The 26,158-nt window shown below is 34.2% G+C and overlaps 1 protein-coding gene across 16 annotated transcripts in view; it reads left to right on the top strand.

Annotated features, from left to right (window-relative positions):
- Window positions 1-26,158, top strand: part of LOC145266346 (ankyrin repeat domain-containing protein 17-like) — a 331,800-nt gene that overhangs the window by 188,168 nt on the left and 117,474 nt on the right. For all 16 annotated transcript variants that reach the window (XM_080121948.1, XM_080121947.1, XM_080121940.1 and 13 more), the window contains 5 exons: window positions 162-309; window positions 3,880-4,113; window positions 6,131-6,273; window positions 10,676-10,865; window positions 20,980-21,171. In XM_080121948.1, coding sequence (XP_079978074.1) covers window positions 162-309; window positions 3,880-4,113; window positions 6,131-6,273; window positions 10,676-10,865; window positions 20,980-21,171 — 907 coding nt within the window. The remainder of the gene's footprint in view (window positions 1-161; window positions 310-3,879; window positions 4,114-6,130; window positions 6,274-10,675; window positions 10,866-20,979; window positions 21,172-26,158) is intronic.

Raw genomic sequence — 26,158 nt, 5'->3', positions numbered from 1 at the left:
TTCTCACTATAGGACTGGTCCCTTATTCTTGCATGACCAGCCCATTTCAAATGATCCTATATCTTCACCAAAGGCAAAAATGTTAACAATGAGGAGGCAGAAAGAAGTTGCTTCATGATATTAAAGTGCTTTTCTTTTTTTTCTTTTTCTTTTTTGTGCAGGTTTTGCTGGTTATGAAAGCTAATGTAGAAGACAGAGGAATTAAGGGTGATTGCACCCCTTTGATGGAAGCCTCAAGTGGAGGCTTTGTTGATATAGCAAAATTACTTATTACACATGGAGCAGACGTTAATGCCCAGTCATCGGCTGGTAAGTAAAATCACTTTATGTCTTCATGAAAATAAAAAATAAAACTGATCTCGGCAACTTTCTTTTTTTATAATTCAGAAAGATGAGATTTCACCTTTTCACTGGTAATTCACTCCCATTCGTCCATTTGTTTGCACTTTTTTCAATAACCACACCTTGGTTTTAAAAAAAAAAAAAAAAAATTTGCACAAACATTAGTCATGGTGAAAGTAAATTTTGGCCGGAATGGATTTTCGGGATAACTCTGGTTGCCCCCAAATCGTTCATCCATTCGTATGTTTGCACTTTTCTCAATAACTACACCTTGAGTGTTTTTTATGAAATTTTGCACAAGCGTTAGTGATGGTAAAAGTAAATTTTTCACCCATTGAGACCCTACATGCACAGCCTTTTTTTTTTTTATTTTTTTTTTTTTTAAATAAGACGTCTGATTTTAATTATTGTCTAACTTAATTTTCTCAAACTTAACATTTTCCAAATTATATTATCTTGATAGGCAGTACAAGTAAAATTGCAACAGACAGGCAAAAATTAGTCCTTCAAACTTTCTTGGTGCTTTGGCTAGAAAAAAGTGCAGTATCTGTTGTACTACTAAACTTAGACTATCTTGTCTTCAGTAATAGTGAAATCATTTTAGACTAACAATCATGATTGACCCTTTATGGGGAGCTGGATTTTACCCCACATTAAAAACTTTTCTAACTTCTCTCTCGTGGGGAGACAAATAAGTAGGAACTTCAGGCATGAAGCAGAAGGACGAAAAATGAAAAATAAATGTAATGCTAATCTCAGAAGGAAGATCTTTGCTTTTTTTGTAATTCATGAAAAGGTGAGATTTCCATGTAAATCCTTTTCTTTTTTTTAATAGAGGTTCTGAGTTTAACCATTGTCTGATTTAATGTTAATTTCTTGAATTATCTTGATGGTTGGTACAAGCGAAATTACAATCGATTGGCAAAGTTGAAAGTTATTCACAAACCATCAGACAATACAAAAAGATGCTAATCCCAATGACAGATCTTCACCCCCCCCCTTTCTTGTTTCATTGCTTTCCCATCTCTGGAAACCAAATACCATAAATAAATATTCAAAGATATATAAAGAACTTAAAGCATAAAACCTTTTCCAAAATTATTGGATTCAGCGTTAAATAAACTGTAACTAGTTTATATGCCGTAAAACAAAAGAACCAATTTTGTACTTCAAATGATTGATGGTGGAGATTAGGTGACTTTTGTTTCGGCCAAGAATTTGTCTACGTTTTTAAAAAAATAATTTTAGTTATTTTCTGCACCTCACACGCTCGCACCAAGGGAGTGGGACACAATGTAAAATTCATCTATATTTTACCATTGGCTACTTTTATCCCTATATTTATATATTGCTAGTATGGATACCCGGTGTTACCCAGGTGGACATAAAGTTCCGTTTGGACACAGCTGTTATACTAAGTACATTCAGTAGTTTTTCATTATATGTCAACTTTATCATTACCCCCCCCCCCCCAACCATTTCAAAAATAAAAGAACGGATCAAAACACGAAAATGTAATCGCTCCAAAAGAAGTAGTAACAACCTTCTCACCAGGTATTTCAGTGGAATGGATACAAAGAGAATACATTCTCTGGATATTGAGCACTTTTTGTTGTCCGTGTGCTGGAACTCCAAGCAACTTTAAAAAAAATGTATCAAAACAACTTTTCTTTCAATCAAAATAATTTCCCCAAATTTTTATCTGTGCCTAAACCTAAAGATAGATTCCACGAACAAAGCTTCTTCCTTAGAACTGTACGCCTGTGGGACTGTCTTCCATTTGCCTGCTTTCCAGCTGACTATAATATGGTAGTCTTCAAGTCCAACGTAAATAAGTTCTTCATGAGCCGTTCCCCTTAAGTAATCCAATTTACCAAATTTCCACTACTAACGATTACTATGATATTGTCCCATTGACTACTGTACACTCTTTAACCCTTATCCTCAAGTGGCCTATGGGCCTTGATAAGCGGGGACTCCTATGTTAAAAAAAGGGGGCGAGGGTCAAAATGCCTGTTCCTTCTTTCATCAAATTTTTTTGATTACCAATACTTGGCAGAGACTTTCCGATACAAAATCTATCTAAGGACGCTGTAAGACACATAAATTACCTTTGTATGAAATTTCAGCCCAGCCGTTTCAGTTCAAAGGGAATGAACTCACATGGACAAAGTTCTTCCTGTATAATAGTACGGATCTGAGAAATGTTTGCCGCACAGCAATTATTCTGCCAGTCAGATAAAATATATTTGAAATTTTATAAAAATCAGCCCAGCAGTTTAGGAGTCCATAGTGAATGAAATCACACACACACACACACACACACACACACACACACACACACAGTTCCTTTTATTAGGTTAGCAACTAAGTTTTTGCTGTTTTTTAAATCGGGGCTCTACAAACAAATTTATCTTTAGTTGACCTTTGACAACTAAATATTTTCGTTTACTAGCCAAATAGAAAAGTTATTAGCCAAACCCACATGATTTTTAGAATATGACATCTTTGTTCTGTGAGGAGTATGTACATCATAGATTTTTTTTGTAATTCTGAATATACAACAAATTTTCTGTTGATACTTGAGGGTATAAACATTCTAATTTCTTCAAATATTTTTAAAAACAGTTTTCGTTGAATAAAAGTATATTGTTCTATTAAACTTTTATTGTTTAAATAATTTAACTGTGTTCGTTTTATAAAAAAAAAAAGTTGAAAAGATATTTTTCACTCTGTAGTGAGCTCTGGAAGATCGTCAGTGAAAGAAATACAATCGCCACAAGATCAGCGTTTCATTATTTCTAGTCGCCACTTTGAAAAATCACTCGTAAATATGACTGTTTCACTCGCAATGTAGAGCCCTGCAAATCTACATTTTTTTTTTTAAAGTAAAATAAGAACTAACAACTATTTAATCAATGATGTATTCTCCATTTGTGTTCACAACTTGAAAATAAATTGAAATAACTTAAACCAAAATAAATAAAATATAACAAATAAATTTTCAAAACACTATATATTTAAAAAAAAAATGGCAACCCAGTATATTATAGTAAAGATAAAGATTTTTGAGAAATATTTGCCGCACAAAAATTATTTGGTTTGAGTTTTCTTTTCAGCATTCATGTCTTTTTATTTAAAAAAAAAATTTTTTTAAGGTAACACACCTCGTTCATCATTATTGTGAAATAAACATGTAAAAAATGAATTGTTTCATTTAAATATGATATTATGATATACTTTAGTAGTTTTTTTTTTTTAGCGCAGTAGGTCTCCCTCCCACCCTTTCACTGCAGACCATGTTTCAAATTACGTTATGTCTAGCCACACTGATGAATCATAGATGATGAAACATGTCTATAGCTAATTAAATTATAAATGCCGATAAGATAGATTCTAATTAATTAGTGGATTATTTCTAACCAATCCCTAGCTTAAAATTTTCTCTCATATTATTTGATAACTAGCGTTTGGATTTTCCTTTATGAGCATTCATGATGTCCTTTTATTTAAAAAAAATAAATAAAATTTTTTCAGGTAACACACCTCTTCACTACGCAGCCTGTGGGGGCTTTGAGGATGTTGTGATAGTATTGATTGAATCCGGTGCCAATGTTGAAGTACACAATGAAAATGGTCACACACCTTTAATGGAGGCTGCCAGCGCGGGCCATGTCGGAGTTGCTAAAATCCTATTAGATGCAGGTGCCGGCATAAATACTCATTCCAATGAATTTAAGGAAAGTGCACTCACATTGGCCTGCTACAAAGGTAAGTGACCTCCCTTTTTCTCTTTTCCCGACCCTGTCCATTGCAAATGCAGTACCCCCCCCCCTCCCACACACACAAACTTTTTTTTTTTTTTTTTTCCTTAATGCTTCAGTGTATGCAGCAAACTAAAACAAATATTGGTACCTGGATATTTTTTTCAACATGATGTCCTTTGACAAAATGTCTAGTGTATACTATATTGTTTCAATTAAAAACGGACAAGTTATAACTTGTTTATTTAGAATATTCCAAACTTAAGTAAATGTGGTATTGTGGCGATTACATTAAATTCTAAGCCATATTAATCCCTAACTGTGCATAATACTTGATTCGTTGCATATCATAACAAAGTTCCATACAAACTTTCAGTTAGATCATCCAGTAGTTTCCGAGAAAATAAGATGGACAAATTTAAAAATAACAGATTATTATTTTTGGGAGCAATATTGAAGTGTTAAAAGAAAAAAGTTATAATCAGCTAATAGCGCTACCGAAAGCAGTAACAAGGCAAATCAGTTTCTTCACTTTTGTTATTCTGTATTTCTATTGTGAAGCAATTTATTAAAATAAAATCTAAGAAAAGAGACATTATCGAAAAGTATACAATAAAAATTAACAAAATTATACAGATAGAAATAACAATTCGTCTTTTTTAGATAGTTCATTACTTAGAGATTTTAAAGTGTTTTCAATAATTTTTTAAAGAGAGCAAAAAGTTCTTTTTAATAATTCTTACAAAAATAATAAAACTAGTTTCAATAATCTATATATTAATACGATAGCATGTGTGTTATTTTGTGTCATGCTTACATCCGGGTCGTTTAATTGTTATGTACTTCCATTTCTTGTCATAAATAATTTTACCAAGAATTCTTTAAATTTTGTTTTCGGTTTCAGCTGATGGCACTGAAGTCATCTCCTTTTCTTTTTCTTTTTTTTTATCAAGAATTCTTCATGAGTTTTTATTTTGGTTTCATTTCAAGCTAATGCACCCAAGTCATTTTTCTTTTTTTTGGAATCACAACTTTATAACATATGAAAATCAATAGAACATTAACTCTATAATAATTTATACGGAATCTGCAAGAATTAAAATATTTTTTAGCATACTTTACGACCGGGCTTTGCTGGACGTTCGTGCTAGCTTAGATAAATACTTTTGCATTTTTTGCAAAAAAAGCTACAATAATATCAGAGTATCTCCATTTAGACTGAAAATCTACAGAATGCCAACATCAATATATTACATATGAATGAGTCCCCTGTGGAATTTCCACAGGTCCTGCTAGTTAATTAAAATAAGACTGAAAAACTCTTTTCAATAATTATTAAATAAAAATAAGAGAAAGATCAAAAAACAAAACAAAGGAAGAGTACATGTATAGGCATAAGAAAAAAAGTGAAGGAACTGATTTGCCTAGGCTGGAAGTTAGGAAGTATGTTAACCGAAAAATGCAATAATTTGATATTTCAAATTTTTTTTCTCTTCATCAAACCTGTCCATTGCGATTGCAGTAACATTTTTTTCTCCTTCTCAAAGCATTGGTGTGCACAGTAAGTTAAAACAAATATCAATCTCATGAAAATCAGTCGCCTCTGTCGAAAGTTTTAGGCAGACATACAAACAGACAGACGGACATACAAACATTTAAACAGATTTTTGCCCTTAAAAAAAAGAATTTGTATCTGAATTATCTATAATATATTATAGATAATTCAGATACAAAATTTTTTTAAAGTGTCAATATTTTTTATCTATTTTTTACAATAAAAAGTTCTTGGTCTTAAGATTTTTTTTTTTTTTTGTTTTTAATCTTTTTTATATATCTTTATTTTTCTTTTGTTGTATTTTATAATTGGGACGCTTAGATTTTTGGAAAAATTTTTAATTTTATATACTTTTTATTTATATTTTCATTATTTTAGTTTATACATAGATTTTGTGAAATTTTTTTTACTTGTTGTCTTTTCATATATTTTTTTTATTTATATTTTTGTTATATTTCCCGATTTGAAGGTCATTTGGAAATGGTTCGTTTTCTTCTCGAAGCTGGTGCAGATCAGGAGCACAAAACCGATGAGATGCACACAGCTTTAATGGAAGCTTCTATGGATGGGCATGTTGAAGTAGCAAAACTTTTGCTTGACAGTGGGGCTCAGGTAAGCATCAGATTGTTTATTTAAAAAAAAAAAAATGTTATTTATTTTATTTTAATTCACTCCAAGCAGGATTTATTGTTTCTGAGACAGAAGGGCCTACTGTGATTAAGGGCCAGATTTATAGAGGGTATCTTTAGTGGGATGGGAGTCAAGCAAGATGTTTTTTCTAGTTACATTTAAATTCACTTTTTGGTACATTCAGAAAGCATGGACATATTTCCAATGGCCACCAGTCAAAGACTATTAGACTAGATAATTTTTCCAGGACCTGGGGATCTGTACGGTGATTGTAGCTAGTAGTGTTGAAACGATTAATCGGAAGAATCGTAACTTTTGGGGATATCGTAATCTAAAAAAATTGTGCCTATTTTCCGATGCCAAAACTATTCCTTTTTCCTGCATGCACATGTCCCTCAGTGTACCAACTGTATCGGTAAATGCAACACGTTTTAACATGAGTATTGCTTGGATTCATCGGACCACCGTTCTCAACGTTTCGGTCGATGTAACCTCCAACCTTCTTCAGGTGTATCTTGTCGAACACAAGAATGTTTTCAATTAATATTTGATTTTGTTTAAAACAAAATCTTTTAGTAATAATAATAAAATAGATATTTATTGATTTTTAAACTACCAGCAAAACTAAAATCTATAGATCACCAAGTACGTTTCTACGTTTGAGAAAATATATGCACATTTTCACGGTAATCGGTAATTGTATCGGAATCAAGAAAAATATTGGAATCCTCCCATCACTAGTTGCTAGTGTAATGGGACCATGTGCGCTTCCTCGCGCTCAACAATTGCCGACCTCAAAGCTGTTTCCCACTGTCTTCTCTTCTGGCCGTGTCATCGCCTTTAACTTTGGCGGCTGCTGAGAGGGCACACACAGGTTCACAAGTATAAAAAATAAAATCAAGCTAAACAAACCTGACACATTCTACTACTCTAGGTGTATGTGTGACCCTACCGACTCTCTGAACGGTTATGTCTGCATCTTGGTAGTCTGCTCAGGCCATGTTCGTTAATTTATGTTAGCTCATCTCTGTCCCCTAAAGCTTTCTCGATCTGGTCCAAGCCACAACCCGTTTTCTACCAAACTCGCAACTGTTGTTAACCAGACACTATCTTCAACGGTTGCAAACCATTCTAAATATATCCACTTTTATATTTATCTTTTGTCTGACACACCTTGATTAACAATTCTATTTAGCTTCCTTTATTTCCTTTTTTTTTTTCTTTTTAATTTTTAACACTTATGGGGGTGGATCAATAGTATCACACTAGTCTGGTTTATTACTGGTATTTACCAGTGTTAGAATGATTCATCGGAATCAGGAAAATCGGAATTGGAAAATTTTGTGCCTATTTTCCGATTCCAAAAGAGATTCTCTTGTTTCATTTTTTTTGTCTGTTTAAGATTTAATTTTAAAATTGCTGTTACTAATGGTAAGATAATAAATATTTATATATTTTGAACTACCAGTAAAACTATAGTTAATAAATCCCCCCTCCCCCTACCCACTAGTGTATTTTTACATTTCTGAAAAAAAATAAGTACATTATTTCACGGGTATCAATCACCCCCCCCCCCCCCCCAATAAAAACAACAACTCTATAGATAAATATTTAAAGATTTAAAAAGAATCGGAATCTGTAATTGTATCGGAATCGGAAATTTAAAATGGAATCTGCAATTATATCGGAAAATATTGAATCATTCCATTACTAATACTTACGTTAAATGAGTACAAATACAATTGTCGGAAATACTTGTAAACAACATACAGATACAATGTTACGGTGATGGGGTAAAGACTAGAGCTTGGTAAGACATTGCAGAACGTCTTTTAGCAGAGTATGGCGGCTGTATGAGCCATGTACGAAATGACGTCACTCTGAGGAAAAAGAAAGTATAAAAAGAATGTGTGCACAGATCGGATCATGTTGGAGATGTGGGTGACATCACAGCTATAACATAAAGTTAGCGTGGCAGGAAATTATGTAATAAAGGTCTTTTCTTAAAACTCAAAAACAGGAGTTGAAGTTCTTCCCTATTCTTTGTCTCCTTTACGACTGTGTTGGATCCTCGGTTGTCTACATTTTAATGTTTACGTACACGTTTACTACATTACAATCTTAGGTTAAAGATTTTTTTTTTCTTTTACTACCCTGTCCGAGAGAGAGAAAGACTAGTAGGTAGTGCACCTGCCCTCATATCGCAGCATTATTTCATGTGTGGCTTTATAGAGATATGGGGATGGAAGTATAAATATTTTCATTCTTTCATCGAGACATTCATGAAGACAGTATTGTGAGGTTTGCGCTTGACATTTATAAATAAGAAATAAGTTTTACTTTTAATTTATTAATACCAATAATATTGTGAGGTCTGCTTAGGCTCAGAAGGTCTAGTGATTTATGTTGTCCGATTGGTTCTTTGAAATTCCCAAAGATGCAACTGTCATACAAAATAACCATAACAAGGAAAGGGGCATGCTCCACATTAATAGGTCTTGTCAGAATACTTTGTCATATTAATTTCATTTTGACAATCTTTGTGGTGCTATTCCGTAGCTTGCATCTTCTGGAGATAGTTTCTTTCGGATTTTATTAAATTGATTCTCTAACAAACCTATTTTTCATAGATTTTCCACAGGTGCAAGGAAAGAATGGCCTGGGGTAACTGGTTACCAGAATGGTCACCTGCTGAATTTTCAAAAGGGTTTCTTTAGCCAGACCCTAATACCACTACATGTTGGATCAATTTTCCTTGTGTGGCCTTACTGATATTCTCAATGACAAAGCTCTGACATTGTTAATGTCCTATTGCCGCAATGTTGCATCTCTGCGTGTTTTTTTTTTTTTTTTTTTTTTTTTTTTTTTACACAGTGATCACCACTTATCAAGGCCCGGAAGCCACTCAGGGATAAGGGTTTTGCCCAGAAGCCACTCAGGGATAAGGGTTTTACAAGTACTTTAATAGAATGTGCTCTGATTAATTCATAGCAGTTTTATTCCTTTGACATGCACACCTCTGACAAATCCGTCAAGCAGAAAAATTCCACCTGTTCATCACAGAAGTCCCGAGATGCCAGGAAGCCTTCTACTCTATTAGTTTCTTCCCTCAAATGGCTTTACTTTAAAATCCTCTCCCTATTTCCGGCTTCCCTGACTGTATTAACCTGCAGAAATTTAAATGTAACGTGAACAGACCTCTAGCTGCTCAACTCTCCACGGTTTCCTTATTAGACACAATCCCAAATAGCATCCCTTTATATTTAATGATGATATGCATTGTTTAGGGTGAAAAAAGAATTAAAAAAAAAAAAAAAAAAAAATTCAAATTTCCGCATGCTTTACTTAAGGTCAAGTTGAATATTTTTAGTGTAAACTAAAGAGTTTATTAATATCTTGAATCCTTTTTTATAATTTCAATAATGATCATCATATTATAAATGATGTTCAATTTTATTGCACCTGAGACACTCATAGTAAAATGTAACAATCCTCACTTTAATATCAATACAAAATTTAGTGCTTGGTTAGAATAGCACATTTCAGGTAAAAACATTATTACGTATATACGTGTCATGTCAAAAATACTATAAATTACAAAAAATAATCTAGAAGATGTTAGATGTATTTTTAGCAAAAAAGTTATCAACAATTAAATTCTGATACAACCTGGTTAAAAATAGTGGACCCTTAATTTAAATCCAGGGAAATAAGTTGGTTTGTCATGCTGAATTGGTTGCACAACTCTTCCCTATTGAAATATACGATAAAAGTTGATAATTTGATAAATTCTATTTTTACTTGTAATTATTTTTCTACTGGATCATTTTTGTCGTTTTTGAAATTTATATTAATTTTGATGTGACACATAAGTATGTCATAATGTTTTCACCTGAAATGCGTTAGTTTAAAAGATCACCAATTTGCACACACACTTTTTTTTATTGTCACTTTCATTTGTTTTGTGTGTTTATTGTTTATTTTTTGTTATTTGTTTTTTATCTATTTTATTTTTTATCTATTTTATTTTTTATCTATTTTATTATCTATTTTATTTATTTATTTTGTTATTTATTTTATTTATTTATTTTGTTATTTATTTTATTATTTGTTTTTTTGTTTTTTATATTTTTGTTTATTTTTTTGTTATTTATTGTTATTTTTATTTTTCTGTTATTTTTTGTTATTTTTTATTTATTTTTTTGTTATTTTTTATTTATTTTTTTGTTATTTTTTATTTATTTTTTTATTTTTTTTTATTTATTTTTTATTTATTTTTTTATTTATTTTTTTTATTTTTTTTTATTTATTTTATTTTTTTATTTATTTTATTTTTTATTTATTTTATTTTTTTATTTATTTATTATTTTTTTTTTTTTTTCAGGTAAATATGCCTGCAGACAGTTTCGAATCACCCTTGACATTGGCTGCCTGTGGAGGACATGCTGAATTGGCCAACCTTCTCATTGAGAGAGGAGCAAATTTGGAAGAAGTGAATGATGAAGGTTATACCCCGCTCATGGAAGCCGCTCGTGAAGGTCATGAGGAAATGGTTGCTCTTTTGTTAGCTCATGGTATGTACGATCACCATTTTGATTGTCTTTTCAAATCCACCTGAATAACAAGAAATACAAAATGGTGGTTTTATTTTCATCTTAATTTTCTTTTTCTTTTATCAATTCATTTTAGAAGCACAAGAAATGATTAATTCACTTTTTCGGTCATTTATAATTTGTGTTCTATATAATGCTGAAGATGGCATGGCTAATATTTGCAAAATCAACTTGTTTGTGTGTGTTTACACATATATATACATATACTAGCAAAAATACTTGTGCTTTGTACGGGATTTTGCTGGGTACCCGTTTTGCAGGCATCTTTGCAGTAAGTAGATGTAAGAGTAACTATTGCTTAAGTAGTTTAAATTTTTTAAACTAACTCCTGAAATCCAACTATGAACTATGAATAGGTTGTATTAAATTTGACGCTTATATTGTTACACATAAAAATTGAAACCATTACAACGAATCAATGGTTAACATTAATTTAGTGTCAGAAACACATTTTTAACAAAGATACAGTGCTGCACCGAAGATGACCTTGAAAAAATAGTGTGCACCATCTCTAGGTCAGAGACCATCATGTCAGGTTTGGTCATGATCAGTCCAGTGGGGTGGGCTGGAGGATAGTTTGTGTGTGTGTGGGTGTATGTATATATATATATATATATATATATATATATATATATTTCTTCCTCATGCTCGTCCGAAGTCGACGATGACCAAGGTATCAATCAGTTCGGCGTCGGTGGGTCCTGAGATGACTGATGAGGCCAATCCGGTATCGGCAGGCTGTGAACCGGCAGCTCTCTCCTTCCTCCTCTTGCGCTTCTGCTGGTCGTGGGTCATGCGTTGATCCTCTGCCCTGTCGGCTCCTAGGCTGATCTGGTGCTACCAGATCAGGCTGCCCTGTGGCTTCCTGAGATGAAATGCACCTACATTGACGTTTTTTGTTTTCTGATCCTTTTTGTAAAACTTAATTATGTTCTGCAAAACCAAAAACAAAAACAACAGCCTATCTCCCTCCCCTTTTTATTTTATTTTTTCCTACCTTACTCCCGGTCCTTCGTCCTGTCGGTGGGGCATCAGAATACACCCTCTGCCCCCCTGCAGAGAGTAAAAGTCCCTCAATGGGGCCACCTGTTTGCCGTGGGTGGCGACCCGTGACACCTTGGAACGGAATCCTGGTGGTTGAGGGTTGTAGAGGATAGATATGAGTTCCTCTCCTTCCCAACACGCCACTTTGGTCCTTACCTTGGCTAGACGGGCGGTCGGAGAGGCCCGCTCCAATCAATCGGCTGGTCACGTCAAGCCCTAAATCAGACAAACACAACAAGAAAATACGCCCACACTCCCCACATTATACAAACTGATTTAGCAAGCGGTGGCTGTAGGGTCAAACAACGTGCTGGACAATGGAGAAAACATGGCTGTAAATCTGAATTTTTTCCTGAAAACGAGGCCTTCAGAAAAATTGAAGAACCACAGATGCTTAGATCCACCAGCAGGGAGTGTATACTTTTCCTGTATCCCTGTTGGGTTGGGGGCGAAAGGGTATCCCCGCCCAACACTTCCCAAATAGGACTCCGAGGCGGGTGGGGAGCAGGAAAAATGAAAAAAAAGAAATCCATCTATGAATACAAACAAGCCTCAAAAAAAAGAATACGAGATTTAGTATCAGATTCTTCAAACTCAGACTCTGAAAATGAACCAATATCAAGTAATGAGAATTTCCCAACATTTCTAGTATTGGAATCAACCAGTGAACAACCCATAACCAAAACTTCTCCATTTAAAATCGAAAAAATACTCTCACGAAGTATTAAACCTATATCGGTTAAAAAACTAAATAATGGCACAATATTAACACAAATAAAGAATAAAAAGCAAGCTGAGGAACTGCTAAAATGGAAAACTTTTGACAACAAAACCATTAAAGTTTATCCTCACAAGACACTAAATTCAAGTAAAGGTGTCATCAAGACCTCTGAACTTGCATTATGTACCATAAATGAAATAAAAGACAACCTTAGATCCCAAAACGTCACAGATGTACAAAGAATCCAAATAAGGAAAAATTCCGAAACTATACTCACCAACACATACATTCTGACATTCAACACACCAATAATCCCACAAAAAATCAAAATTGGTTACCTAACAGTCAACACTGAGCCATACATCCCAAACCCCCTAAGATGCCATAACTGCCAAAAATATGGACACCATCGCGACCGATGTTCACGGTCACCAACATGCATAAGATGTGGTGAAAAAGACTTCCACGAGGATTGCCAAAAAAAAACCTAAATGTGCAAACTGCCAGGAAAACCACTACGCAAACTCAAAAACCTGTCCAATCTGGAAAAAAGAAAGAGCAATACTCAAAACAAAGTACACATTTAACGAAGCTAGGAAAATCATAGAAAGCTCCAACTATGCAGATATAACAAAAAAAAATATACAGTACTTCAATAACTCAAACCAACATTCAATAGCATCAAACTCCAATAGCAATGTTGACATTATCACGAAGCTCTTAAATGAAACAAAAAGTTTACTTGAAGAATTTAAAAAAATCATGACCATTCAATGTAATACAATAAACAATACTTCAACAATAAACCAAAACACAACTATAAACTCACAAACAAAACCCCAACCAAAAAGTAAAGAAATAACCACAAATAAAAAACAAGACACACAACAAACGAACACTCAAAATAGATTTCAACTACTGAGAAAGGTTGAGGATGAAAACACCAATAAAAATGTCGGTGAGAAAAATAATAAAACTAAGAAGTTGGAAGAGCCCAGAACACCAGAAGTTATACCAAAATCAAAACCAAGATCTAGATCAAATTCAATATCCAAATCTAGATCAAATACAAAAGGAAAAGACCCTTTACAAAACTCTCAAATGACAGATAAATCTATGGACTCCCTGGAAATGGAAGTCGAGGAAGGGAGAAACGAAGCAAGCCCCCCCCAAAAAACACAACACCAATCACTGTCCAAACAAAAGGGAAAAAAAAACAAAACAAAATGGATACACAGTCCCGAGCAAACTCCAGTTCCCGAACTCCTAACAGCAGAAATGAAGAGCCAAGCGAAGCAACACCATCATCGCCCAATAAAGCAGGAACTAGGGAAGGACCAGGATCCAGATCCCAATCTACCTCAAGAGAAGGAAACGAAGAAACATTGGAGGAAATGGAAGTAGAAAACAAAACACCCCTAGACAAATAAAATGGAACAAAATAAAAGAACTCAAAATATAACAGCCATACAATGGAACTGTAGAGGATTGAAATCCAACTATGAAGAATTAAAACGATTAATTAAAGATCACAACCCAAATATCGTATGTCTACAGGAAACTCTAATGAAGGAAAACTCAAACCTCTCCCTTAGAGACTACGAAGTATATAACAAAATCAACCTATCACATATAGACCATAGACCAATAGGTGGTACAACCATTTTGTTAAAGAAAACAATACCCCATGAAAAACTCATTTTAAACACAGAACTACAAGCCATAGCAGTAAGAGCTACCTTACACCAAACTATCACAATTTGCTCAATCTACATTCCACCAAAATATAAATTAAAAAAAATTCAAATAAATCAAATAATCAAACAGCTTCCTGCACCATCATAAATCCTAGGGGATTTCAATGCGCACAGCAACCTTTGGGGAGACAGACAACCAAATCATAATGGAAATATAATAGAATCCATACTAGAAACCACAAACATGTGTATACTGAACAACGGCAAACACACCTACCTACATCCATCTACAGGAACAACCTCAGCTATAGACCTGACACTCAGCTCTCCGACTATCTACATGGACTTCAATTGGGATATCCATGAAGAACAGTGTGGTAGTGACCACTACCCAATTTTCATTAAAACAAATAAACCCACAATAGAAGACATAGTACCAAAATGGCAACTAAAGAGAGCTGACTGGTCCACATTCAGAAATCTCTGCCAAACACAAATAAATAACGAAATACTCCAGGAACCTGACCCAATAGCAACATTTACACAAAGATTAATAAAAATAGCCGAAGAAACAATCCCTAAAACTTCAAAGAAAAACAGCAAGCAAAAACCATGGTTCACAAAAGAGTGTAAAGAAGCAATTAAGAAAAGGAAAAAAGCCCTAAAAAAATTCAGATTAAACCCAACCTCAATAAACTTAGAGCTCTACCGCCAAGCTCGTGCAAAAGCACGACAAATAACCAAAAAAGCTAAACGAGAAACATGGCAAGATTATGTATCTAAATTAAATAATGAAACACCTAGCAAGAAAGTATGGGACATGGTGAGGAAGATAAATGGGAAGCAAACCCAACACCCCATTATACACCTAAAAAACCCGGATGGTGGAAAATGCACGGAAAAAAAGGATATGGCAAATCTACTTGCTGAGCAACTAAATAAAACTCCTCTCCCAAACACCACAGCTTAACATTCCAAAACTACAAAAAAGAAGCAGAAGAAAGAAAGCTGAACTTCAGCTCAAACAATACAGAAAAATACAATTTACCATTCACAATATCTGAACTTAAAAACGCTCTGGATAGAAGCAAAGATACTGCTACTGGACCGGACGAGATACACTACCAATTTCTGAAACAACTACCAGAAACCTCATTAAACACTTTCCTGAATATACTAAATAATATCTGGCTCTTAGGCTACTTTCCTAACACTTGGCGAGAGTCCACGATCATACAAATCCCAAAACCTGATAAAGATCCCACAAATCCAACAAACTACCGTCCTATCTCTCTAACCAGCTGTATCTGTAAAATCATGGAGAGAATGATAAACGATCGACTCGTATGGATATTAGAAAAAAATAAAATATTTGACAAATATCAATGTGGTTTCAGAAAAGAAAGGAACACAATGGACCAATTGGTCAAAATGGAATCTTACATTAAAGACGGTCTTATTAGAAACCACCATGTGGTGTCGGTATTCTTTGATTTAGAAAAAGCATACGACACTACATGGAAATACGGCATTATGAGGGACATACATAACCTTGGAATCAGAGGAAGGATGCCAATATTCATACAAAACTTTCTCAGGGGTCGCTCATTTAGGGTACGCCTCGGGGGAGAGATGTCTGAGGTATACGGACAGGAGATGGGAGTGCCCCAGGGAAGCATAATATCAGTTACACTCTTCCTCCTAAAAATCAACAACATCAGCAAAGCAGTGACTACAGACATTGACAAAGCCCTCTTTGTAGACGATTTTACAATCAGCTACTCATCCCCTAACATGCAAACAATAGAAAGGAAATTGCAGGAGTGCCTTGATAAAATTGAAAAATGGACAAATGAAAATGGGTTTATCCTCTCCAAAACTAAAATAGTATGCATACACTTTTGCAAAAAGAGGATATCACCATGACCCACAACTGAAAATAAATAACAACACAATACCAGTGGCACAGCAAACCAAATACCTGGGAATGATCCTGGACAATAAACTCAATTTCAAGCCACATATAGATGCACTAAAAAAGAAATGCCAGAAAGCATTAAACATATTAAAAATAATATCCCACACAAACTGGGGAGCAGACAGTAAAACCATGCTCCTATTGTATAGAGCAATCATAAGACCAAAGCTGGACTATGGTTGTATTATATACAGTTCAACAAGGAAATCATACCTAGAAAAATTGAAACCAATACAAAATCAAGCACTCAGACTCTGCCTAGGAGCCTTCCAAACATCACCTATTCTAAGCCTACACACAGAAGCTAATGAACTCCCCCTTCACCTGAGATGGGAAAAACTCTCACTCCAATATACATTGAAACTTAAAAGTTTACCAGAAAATCCTGCTCACGAAAAAGTATATACGTCAATGTATGAAAATTTCTATACCAGCAGAACTACAGCTGCTCAACCTTTGAGATATCGCCTTAAAAAGGCTATTATAGAAGGATACGAAGAACCAAAAAACATACAAACTTACACAATTCATAATACTCCACCATGGACAATCACAGAACCATACATTGACATGACTATCAAAATGGCCAAAAAACAGACTAGCAATCAAACCTATCAAAACAAATTCCTAGAACTCAGGGATGAATACTCCACATACAAAACCATCTATACAGATGGCTCAAAAATAACTGGAAAAGTAGGAGCAGCAGCAAAAATGCATAATGCACACAAGCAAATCCGATTACCAGATGGTGCCTCTATATACACTGCAGAGTTACAGGCTATTAAGATGGCTCTTGAACTGGTCCAGGAGTCTAGTGAAAACAAATTCCTTATCTTCAGTGACTCCATGTCCAGCTTAATTGCATTGAAAGGAGGGAAAGTAAACCACCCGTACATCCTGGAAATTATAGAAACATACCAACACCAAATAAAGAATAATAAAACAATAGTACTAGCATGGATACCGAGTCATGTCGGCATAAGAGGAAATACAGAAGCTGACAAACTAGCTAAAGAAGCAACAAAGCTGATGCCTTCAAACAGAAAAATCCCATACACGGATAGGAAAAATAAAATAAACTACTACATAAAAACAAAATGGCAAAAACTATGGGACGAACAACTAAACAACAAACTTAAAGAAATACACCCAAATGTTGGGCAAGAGAGAACCATAATACCAATACGAAAAGTAGACACTATATTCACCAGAATCCGAATTGGTCATTCAAGACTAACACATGAATACCTTCTGAAAGCAGAAGGTATCCCTCAATGCAGAATCTGCCAACAACCACTAACCATTAAACACATATTAATGAAATGTAAAAAATATGAAAATATTCGTACGAAATATTTCAAGGAACAAAACCTTAAAACAATATTTGAAAAAGAAACACCTTACAAAATATTAGATTTCCTGAGAAAAATTAAACTTTTGGAACTTATTTGAAAATAAAGCAAACCACTGGCCAAAGTCTCAAATGAAGAATATTCTCTTCACCTTTTATGGCATGAAATGACCTATAGGGGTGATGTGCCGTTAAACAAAAACTTACCTACCTAGGCTGATGGCGCAACGCCAGGCAGAACGTTCCGCAGCGCGACTCTCCCAAGATTGGGGGCTGATATCAAAGTCTTTGAGGGAGGTTCTCAGGCAGTCTTTATATCGTTTCTTTTGGCCTCCTGCAGTCCGCTTTGCCTGGCTGAGTTCCCCATAGAAGAGTTGTTTGGGGATTCGGCCGTCAGGCATGCGATAGACATGGCCTGCCCACCGGAGCTGGGTTTTGCGGATTATGGTGGTGATGGTATGGAGCCCCGCATGCTTCAAGACTTCTGTGTCAGGAATTCTGTCTTGCCAGCGGATGTTGAGAAGATTACAGAGGCATCTGAGGTGGAAGCCATTCAGCTGTTTTCATGTCTTTTATATGGCGTCCAAGTTTCACAGCCGCAAAGTAGGGTTGTCAGGACGACTGCTCGGTACACTTTCAGTTTGGTTGCGAGTGTAATGCCTCTCCTCTTCCACACATTGTCTCTAAGTCTTCCAAATGCACTGTTCGCTGTGGAGGTCCTATGGTTAACCTCAATGTCAATGTTGACGGTGCAGGAGAGGGTGCTGCCAAGGTAGGTGAATTGCTCCACAGCATGAATCTTCTGCCCTTTGACAGTGATGCCGGGTTCGTGGTATGCATCTCCTGGGGTGGGTTGGTACATAACTTCTGCCTTCTTTGTACTGATGGTGAAACCAAAGTTGTCACAACTGGTGGAGAATCCATCCATTTGACGTTGCATCTCTATCTCATTTGGGGCGTTAAGGGCGCAGTCATCGGCAAAGAGAAGGTCTCTGATGATGGTTTCCCTCACTCTCGTGACTGCCTGTATATATATATATATATATATATATATATATATACATACATATACACACACACACACACATGGCCTTGACCTTTACCTTGGAAAATGATGTGCACCATCCTTAGATGGGAGATCGTCAGTGGTGTGGGCTGTAGGAGAGTTGTACACACACACACACACGAATGCTACTACCTTATATAGATATAGGCACCATCCTTTAAGCATATTTCATTGAATAAAATAGACATTTCATGTCTACTAATTCTGGATTGGATCTTTTTCATCTAATTTTTTTTTGCTTGCAAAAACTGGCTGAAGTAGCAGCCATATTTACTTTAAGTCCAAGTACTTTCAAATCCATCTGGATTCATCATCACAGATAATTAACTGATTCTGGACAATTTAATTTTTTTTTTTTAAATATATATATGTGTATATATTATTCTATGATATTTTTCGGTTGTAAAATATGCTTTTTTTGTTTAGAAGCTCAATGTTGTTAAATATAACAGTGGGTGTAATGTAATATATATATATATATATATATATATATATATATATATATATATATAAAATAGCAACATAGCTACATTCCAAGTTCCAAATATTTATTTTTCTTATGTTTGTGCGGTCCTGGATATGACCTAAAACTATATCCGATGGTGAGGCCCCAGCTTGCGGGCCTGGGGGAGTGCGGAGCCACCCTTTAATTACCATTGCTCTCAGGTCCACTCTGACCCGGAGTGGTAGTACCTGTTAGGGTCCCAGCTATGGGTTAAATAGAATCCGACTTAAAAAACAAATATACCCCATTAAAAATCGTTCCTCAAAATAGCTAGATTCGGCATTAAATAACCTGAAAAAGGTTGATATGCTGTAAAACAACCAACCAACTTATGTTTGTTGTGTCATTTTTATTATTAGTATGTTCCTTTGCTTATCCACTATTCTATTTTATCTGAAATTTTAATTTTATCTTTTAAATTATATATATATATATATATATATATATATATCCTAGCCGGCAATTTGGCATTGCCTGGTCATAAAATATGCATAATTATATTTTAATTAATGCAGATTTCTTGTATTAGGTATGTATTAAAAGTAACATTAAATTCCTTAAAATATATATATATATATATATATATATATATATTACAAAATGGAAAGAAACTGAGACAGATGCATGCAAGTATGTTTTTTCTAAACAATTAATTTCGTCCAACTATTCCTTTTGATCTTCGTCAGGTGGTAACGAAGGTCAGAGGAATAGTTGCCGAAATGTCATGAAACCACTAAGAAAAGATGAGGACAATAGTCCGCAATAAAAATAAAATTAATAAATAATGCTCATCTCAATAATGAATTCCAATCGCATAATATATACCATTTGGTACGGACTCGACCATAGAAGATCAGATAGTAAACATGAATTTATATAACCAAAAAAATTCAACCTTGATCGCCCTTTGGGGCCCGTGACGCAGTTGATAGAGATGTTGAATCTCTACGATTCCAGGTGAGAATTGTCTGGAAATAGCGGTTTCAATCCTACCCAAAGCCGGCCAGAGGTTTACTTGGCCAAAACGTGGTGAGACAACAACTACGGAAGGCAGTAAATGTAGTCAGGAGATTCAGAGTTCCAACCACATCGCTGTTACCACCTGACGAAGGCCAGAGGAATAGTTGGGCGAAACGTTGTGGAACAACAACTAAGAAAGATGAGGATAGTAGTCCGCAATAAATAAATTAATAAATAATACTCATCTCAATAATGAATTCCAATGAAATAATATAATTCATTTCTTGTAGGGGGGAGGGGGGACTCAAGCGGAGATCGAAACCTGAAGATATTGAGTCAAGTACAATAACCATTACACCAGCTTGACATGACTTTCAAATAGTGTTTTCAAACCAACTCGTACTTAACATACGGAAGCTGACATATTTCACGACTGTGCACGTGCAGTTGTAAAACAGTTGGAAATGGATAAAAATCCATGTATCAATTTTTCAATTTTGACCGCACAACAGCCCTATTTTTCTGGATGAAAACGGATTAAAATTTTCCATATGTCTGAATACTTTATATACCAATCAATCTGTAGATAAAAAAATTTGAGTATATAGGTTGAGAAGTGTCCTCACACACATTCTCACTTTATAGACATATATATTAATGGTTAAAACTCATATGATAGGGGATCAAAATGAATCTGTTATGGTTATGTTTTCAATCTTGAATCTCAGCATTTTTTTTTTTTTTCATCAGGTGCCGATATAAACGCCCAAACAGAAGAAACTCAAGAGACAGCCCTAACCTTGGCTTGTTGTGGTGGTTTTCTTGAGGTAGCAGATTTTCTTATTAAAGCTGGTGCAGACATTGAACTTGGATGTAGCACTCCTTTGATGGAAGCTGCACAAGAAGGACACTTAGACTTGGTTAGCTACCTTTTGACAAACGGTGAGTATCTCCTCCTCCTCCTCCTCCTCCCCCCCCCTTTTTTTCTTTCCCTCCATTTTTTCTTACCGTATATACTTGTGTATAAGTTGAATTTCTGGGAAACGATTTGAAGGTTATTTTGGGGGGTCGACTTATACATGGATAATGTTTTTGGAAATGTTGTCAAAAAGCAACTCGGTGTTCGATCATAACATAGAAAATGCTGTTTTGTTTGTGCACATGATATACACTGGTAATCCTAGTAATTAATCACACTCCTTCCGAACCCCACTGCAGTGTGTTTGCCAGCATGTAAGCACATGCACAGTGTTTTCGGTAGGAGGCTTTATAATAATTGGAATAGTTCTTGTAATGTTCACTATCTGGACGTAGTTATAGGCCTAAGTTTGATATGATGATATGACAATTGTTTTAGTAGGTTAAGAAATGTAGTGTTTATGAACCGATTACACGTTTTAAAGTGAGTAAAACAACTAAAATCTTTTCCAGATAGGTAGAAGAGTAGCTTATCTTGCCTTTGATAACATTTTTTTTTTTTTTGTTGTTGCATGCGCATTACAATTGGACAATTGTAATGCAAATGCAACAAAAAAAAAAAAATTTTTTTTATATATATTTTTAGTATTTCTCGATCTTGAAATGAGATGATTATGAAAATTATTTCAACTTTTAATGAAAAAAAAATGATACAAATATCTACAATCCCACAGAATATGTAATATATACAAATCAAATCCTCTGAAATATTTTGTCAGATATTTAAATAGAATAATTAACACGCGCAAATATTTATTAATGAAATTTCAAAATGTTGGGTTTGTTTTACTAGACACATAGATTCAAAAAAGTTGTCAAAAAAACATATAACAAATAAATGTTATCAAAGGCAAGATAAGTTACATTTTTTTACCTAACTGGTAAATTTTTTAGTGTTTTTATTTAATGTAGCGTGTTTATTCGGCTCCAAAAACATACAGTGTTTACCGATATATTAAAAAAATGAAAATGGCTGCGTGCTCGCTGTTGAACATGGTAAGTTTGGGAAAACGAGTTTAAACAAAAAAAATATACAAACTACTGTTAGAAACTCATTCACTATATGTTACTGTGACATAGGCAGACATATACTCAGTGAGTTTCTAACATTATTTTGTATAATTTGTTTGAACTCATTTTCACAAACTTACCGTGTTCAACAACGAGCACGCCACCATTTTTTTTATCGATAAACACTGATTTTCGAACCGATTACACGTTTTAAAGTGAGTAAAACAACTAAAATCTTTTCCAGATAGGTAGAAGAGTAGCTTATCTTGCCTTTGATAACATTTGTTATGTATTTGTTTTTTAACCACTTTTTTTAATCAAAAATGTCGAACAATTTTTTAAAAAATTAAAAAAAAAAAATTATATTTTTTATTTTCTCTTTTTGCTATTTAAGAGTCGATTACAAGTAAGTAATAATGTGTGAGTTATAATTTGCAACACCTATCCATGTTCCATCGTTACTGATCATAATGGCGTTTTCTCACACCCTACCAGTTACTCATTAACCCTTATCTTTAAGTGGACCTTGATAATCTGATTTAAAAAAAAGAAAAAGTTATAACAATATCTTAATTTACATTAATTCTGTATTAACCATTATTGAAAACATTCTTTTCTAATCCCAATTAATACAAAAGAAGTCTGCTACTAACATGTAAATGCATTTCCATATTTTATTGTAACAAGGACTTTTTTTTTTTTTTTTTTTGATTTAGAACCTAGAATTTTATACAAGATACTTAATATCTACTTGTATCTTTATGTGTTTGTCATAAATAGGGCTCGGACAACAGAACATTCTTTTCATTGTTTTGACTCTCGAGTGTGTATCCGTTGATATCTTATATGCTTTTATATAGAGTAATGTGGTTCTCAGTTGATTAACTGTGTCCAACTGTCAGATATATACTTGAGTCAAAGCAATGAAAAGAATATGCTGTTGTCATCGCCCTGGTCATAAATCAGTATCTACTGGGTGTCTAAAAAGTCACTGAAGGGTTTTGAACCTAAATATATTTATTTTTGATGATATCCTTCTGTAATTTTAACATAATCTGACCTAAGACATTGGGAAATTTAAACAAAAGATGCAAAATTCAAACCATCTTTATTTATGAAAAATGTCTTTTAAATGTTGCCCATTTTCAAATTCGCATATTTGTGCTCTTTCCAAAACATTATTCATGACAGATTGTAGAATCTCTGGATTGCGATTTAACTTATTTCGTTTCACAAGCTGGCAGACCTCAAAACGTCAAACCTCCAAACCCTGCAAGAATTGAAGGAAAACATCAGGAATGAAATAATCTGACTAAGACATTGGGAAATTAAAAAAAAAAAAAGCAATTGCAAAATTCAATCTTTATTTATGAAAAATAATGTCTTTTAAATGTTGCCCATTTTCAGCTTCGCATATTTGTGCTCTTTCCAAAACATTATTCATGACGGATTGTAGAATCTCTGGATTGCGATTTAACTCCCTTATTTCGTTTCACAAGCTGGCAGACCTCAAAACGTCAAACCTCCAAACCCTGCAAAACATCAGGAATGAAATAAGGATGTTAAATCGCAATCCAGAGATTCTGCAATTTGTTATGAATAATGTTTCGGAAAAGAGCACAAATATGAGAGCTGGGAAATGGGCAACATTTAAAAGACATAATTTTTCATAAAGATCGTTTGAATTTCGCACTTTTTTTTATTCCCCCAAGGTCTTAGAGATTGTGTTAAAATTCTAGAAAGATATCAAAAATAAAGAATCTAAGTTCAAAACCCTTCAGTGACTTTTTGGACACCCTGTACTTAATGGATATAAATACTTATATTTATACCTTTTTATTTGATGTTACACCAATATTGAAACATATGTAAATCAGCTATATCATCTACTTAAAACTATTAGTAGATACCCCTTATTTTTTCATTTTGTGGGCTCAAGAATTCAGGCTCCTTGCTTTTGAACTAAATATAAAATCCTAATATTATTTTGAATCATACTTTAACATTTTATCCTATTCTTATACTTCTAATCTATTAACAATTTTTAACTGTATCTTAATCCCTCTTTTAAATCTAATCTATAAAAGTGAAAATGTGTGTGTGTGTGTGTGTGTGTGTGTGTGTACACTTCCCTAATAAATAACTCTGTCAATTTTCGGTCTACAGACTCGAGATTTAACATAAGGGGTATTGAGATTTGGGAAAATCTTTCTAATTGGTTTTCGGCCAGAAATTGGCTGTGAAGGGGTCAAAGTTCAACAATTTGACCTTTGAGAACTCTACCAAACTCTTCCGCCAATTTTGGGTCTAAACACTTGAAATTTTAGATATAGGTTACTTGGACATGGATCTAACTTTATAATTTGATTTGAACCCCCCAAAAATGTTATGGGGTCAAAATTGAGGTCAAAATTGAGGTCAAAATTTAAAAAAATTGACTTCTGCAGTCTCTACCAACTTTTCTCTATGGTAGTTAATGAAGCCTATTATATAGAAAGGCATTACCGTACATATTCACACTTTTTAATATATACATATGCACATAAAGTTATAAACAGTACATAGGGCCCGAGCAAAGCCGGGTAGAACTGCTAGTAATTACTAAATCAAATGCTTTCATTCCATGCTTTGTACTTACCCCTTCTCTTCCACTTAGACCTTAAAATCTGTTGCAATTCTTTTTCAATTAATCTTAACTACTCATGCGAGGGTGCAGAAATGATTTGCTAAAAGATTACTTACACCTGAGAGTATCCTGTATCTCTACAAAGCCACTGTTCGCCCATGCATGGAGTATTGTCACATCTGGACTGATGCATTTTTCACTCCTTAGATAAGATTAAAAAAAAGTTGCTAACCTAATAGGTTGGTCAAACTCCAACCTCTGTCCCATAGCTGAAATGTGGCATCCCTGTGCTTACAAGTACCTTTTAGTGCTCAGACGAACTGAAAGCACTAGTATTACCTCAACGTAAATCCCTGCAAAATCCCACCTCTACACTGTATAGATTTCAAGATGCCGGAAAGTGTTCATCTCAAATGGTTTCTTGCCTCAAACTGCTTTGGAATTCTTCTCTGACTGTGCTGACATGGAGAAGTTCAAGTGTAACGTGAACAAACCTCTTGCTGCCCAACTCCCTATATAGTATCCTGGCAAATCTGGTTCCATGGCAAGTGCTCATCTGAGCTCCAATCTTTGATCCCTCCTTGCCAATCTTTCATGAAAAACACCCGTCTAGCTGAAACCACTGTCAGTAATTTTCCCCATTCTTTATCTGTGCCTAAACCAAAACGTAGATTCCATGAACAAAGCTTCTTTCTTAGAAGTGCACGCCTGTGGAACTCTGTTCCGTCTGCCTGTTTCCCAGCTGACTACAACTTGGATGTCTTCAAGTCCAACATAAACAAATTCCTGATAAACCGCCCCCTTAAGTAAGACACTTTATCAAATCTTCCTTACTAACGGTTACTATGACACTATCCCATTGATTACTGTACACGCAATAAACCCTTATCCCCAAGTGACTTCCGGGCCTTGATAATGGTGACCTCCATGTGTAAAAAAAAAAAAAAAAAATGTTTTTTCTTTCTACCAAGATTTTAGTGCTCACAAAAAAATGCTTTAAAAAAAAAAAAAACGATTACAATCTTTTTTTTTTTTTCTTCTTCAAAGCATTTTTACTGAAAAGTATTGAGAGAAAAAAAAATTTTTTTTAATGACATTATGCATATTGTCTTAAAGAGGGAAAAATATCAAAAAGTGTGAGGCACAAAAATAGTCATAACTTCCTTAATTTTAATTGGATTTAAAAAAATTTAGAAATATTCTTTTCTAGATCATCCAGCTCTTTCTATGTATGCGATTATTGAGATATTTTATGTAATTTCGATTTTTTAATGTGTATTGCTACATATTGCCACTGTGGTGTAAGAGGTTACT

This window comes from Euprymna scolopes, chromosome 41, assembly GCF_053919585.1.
Source record: "Euprymna scolopes isolate OS-2025 chromosome 41, ASM5391958v1, whole genome shotgun sequence".
NCBI lineage: Eukaryota > Metazoa > Mollusca > Cephalopoda > Sepiida > Sepiolidae > Euprymna > Euprymna scolopes.
Note: the sequence above shows the minus strand (reverse complement) of the source record. Positions and strands in the feature narration are given on the sequence as shown.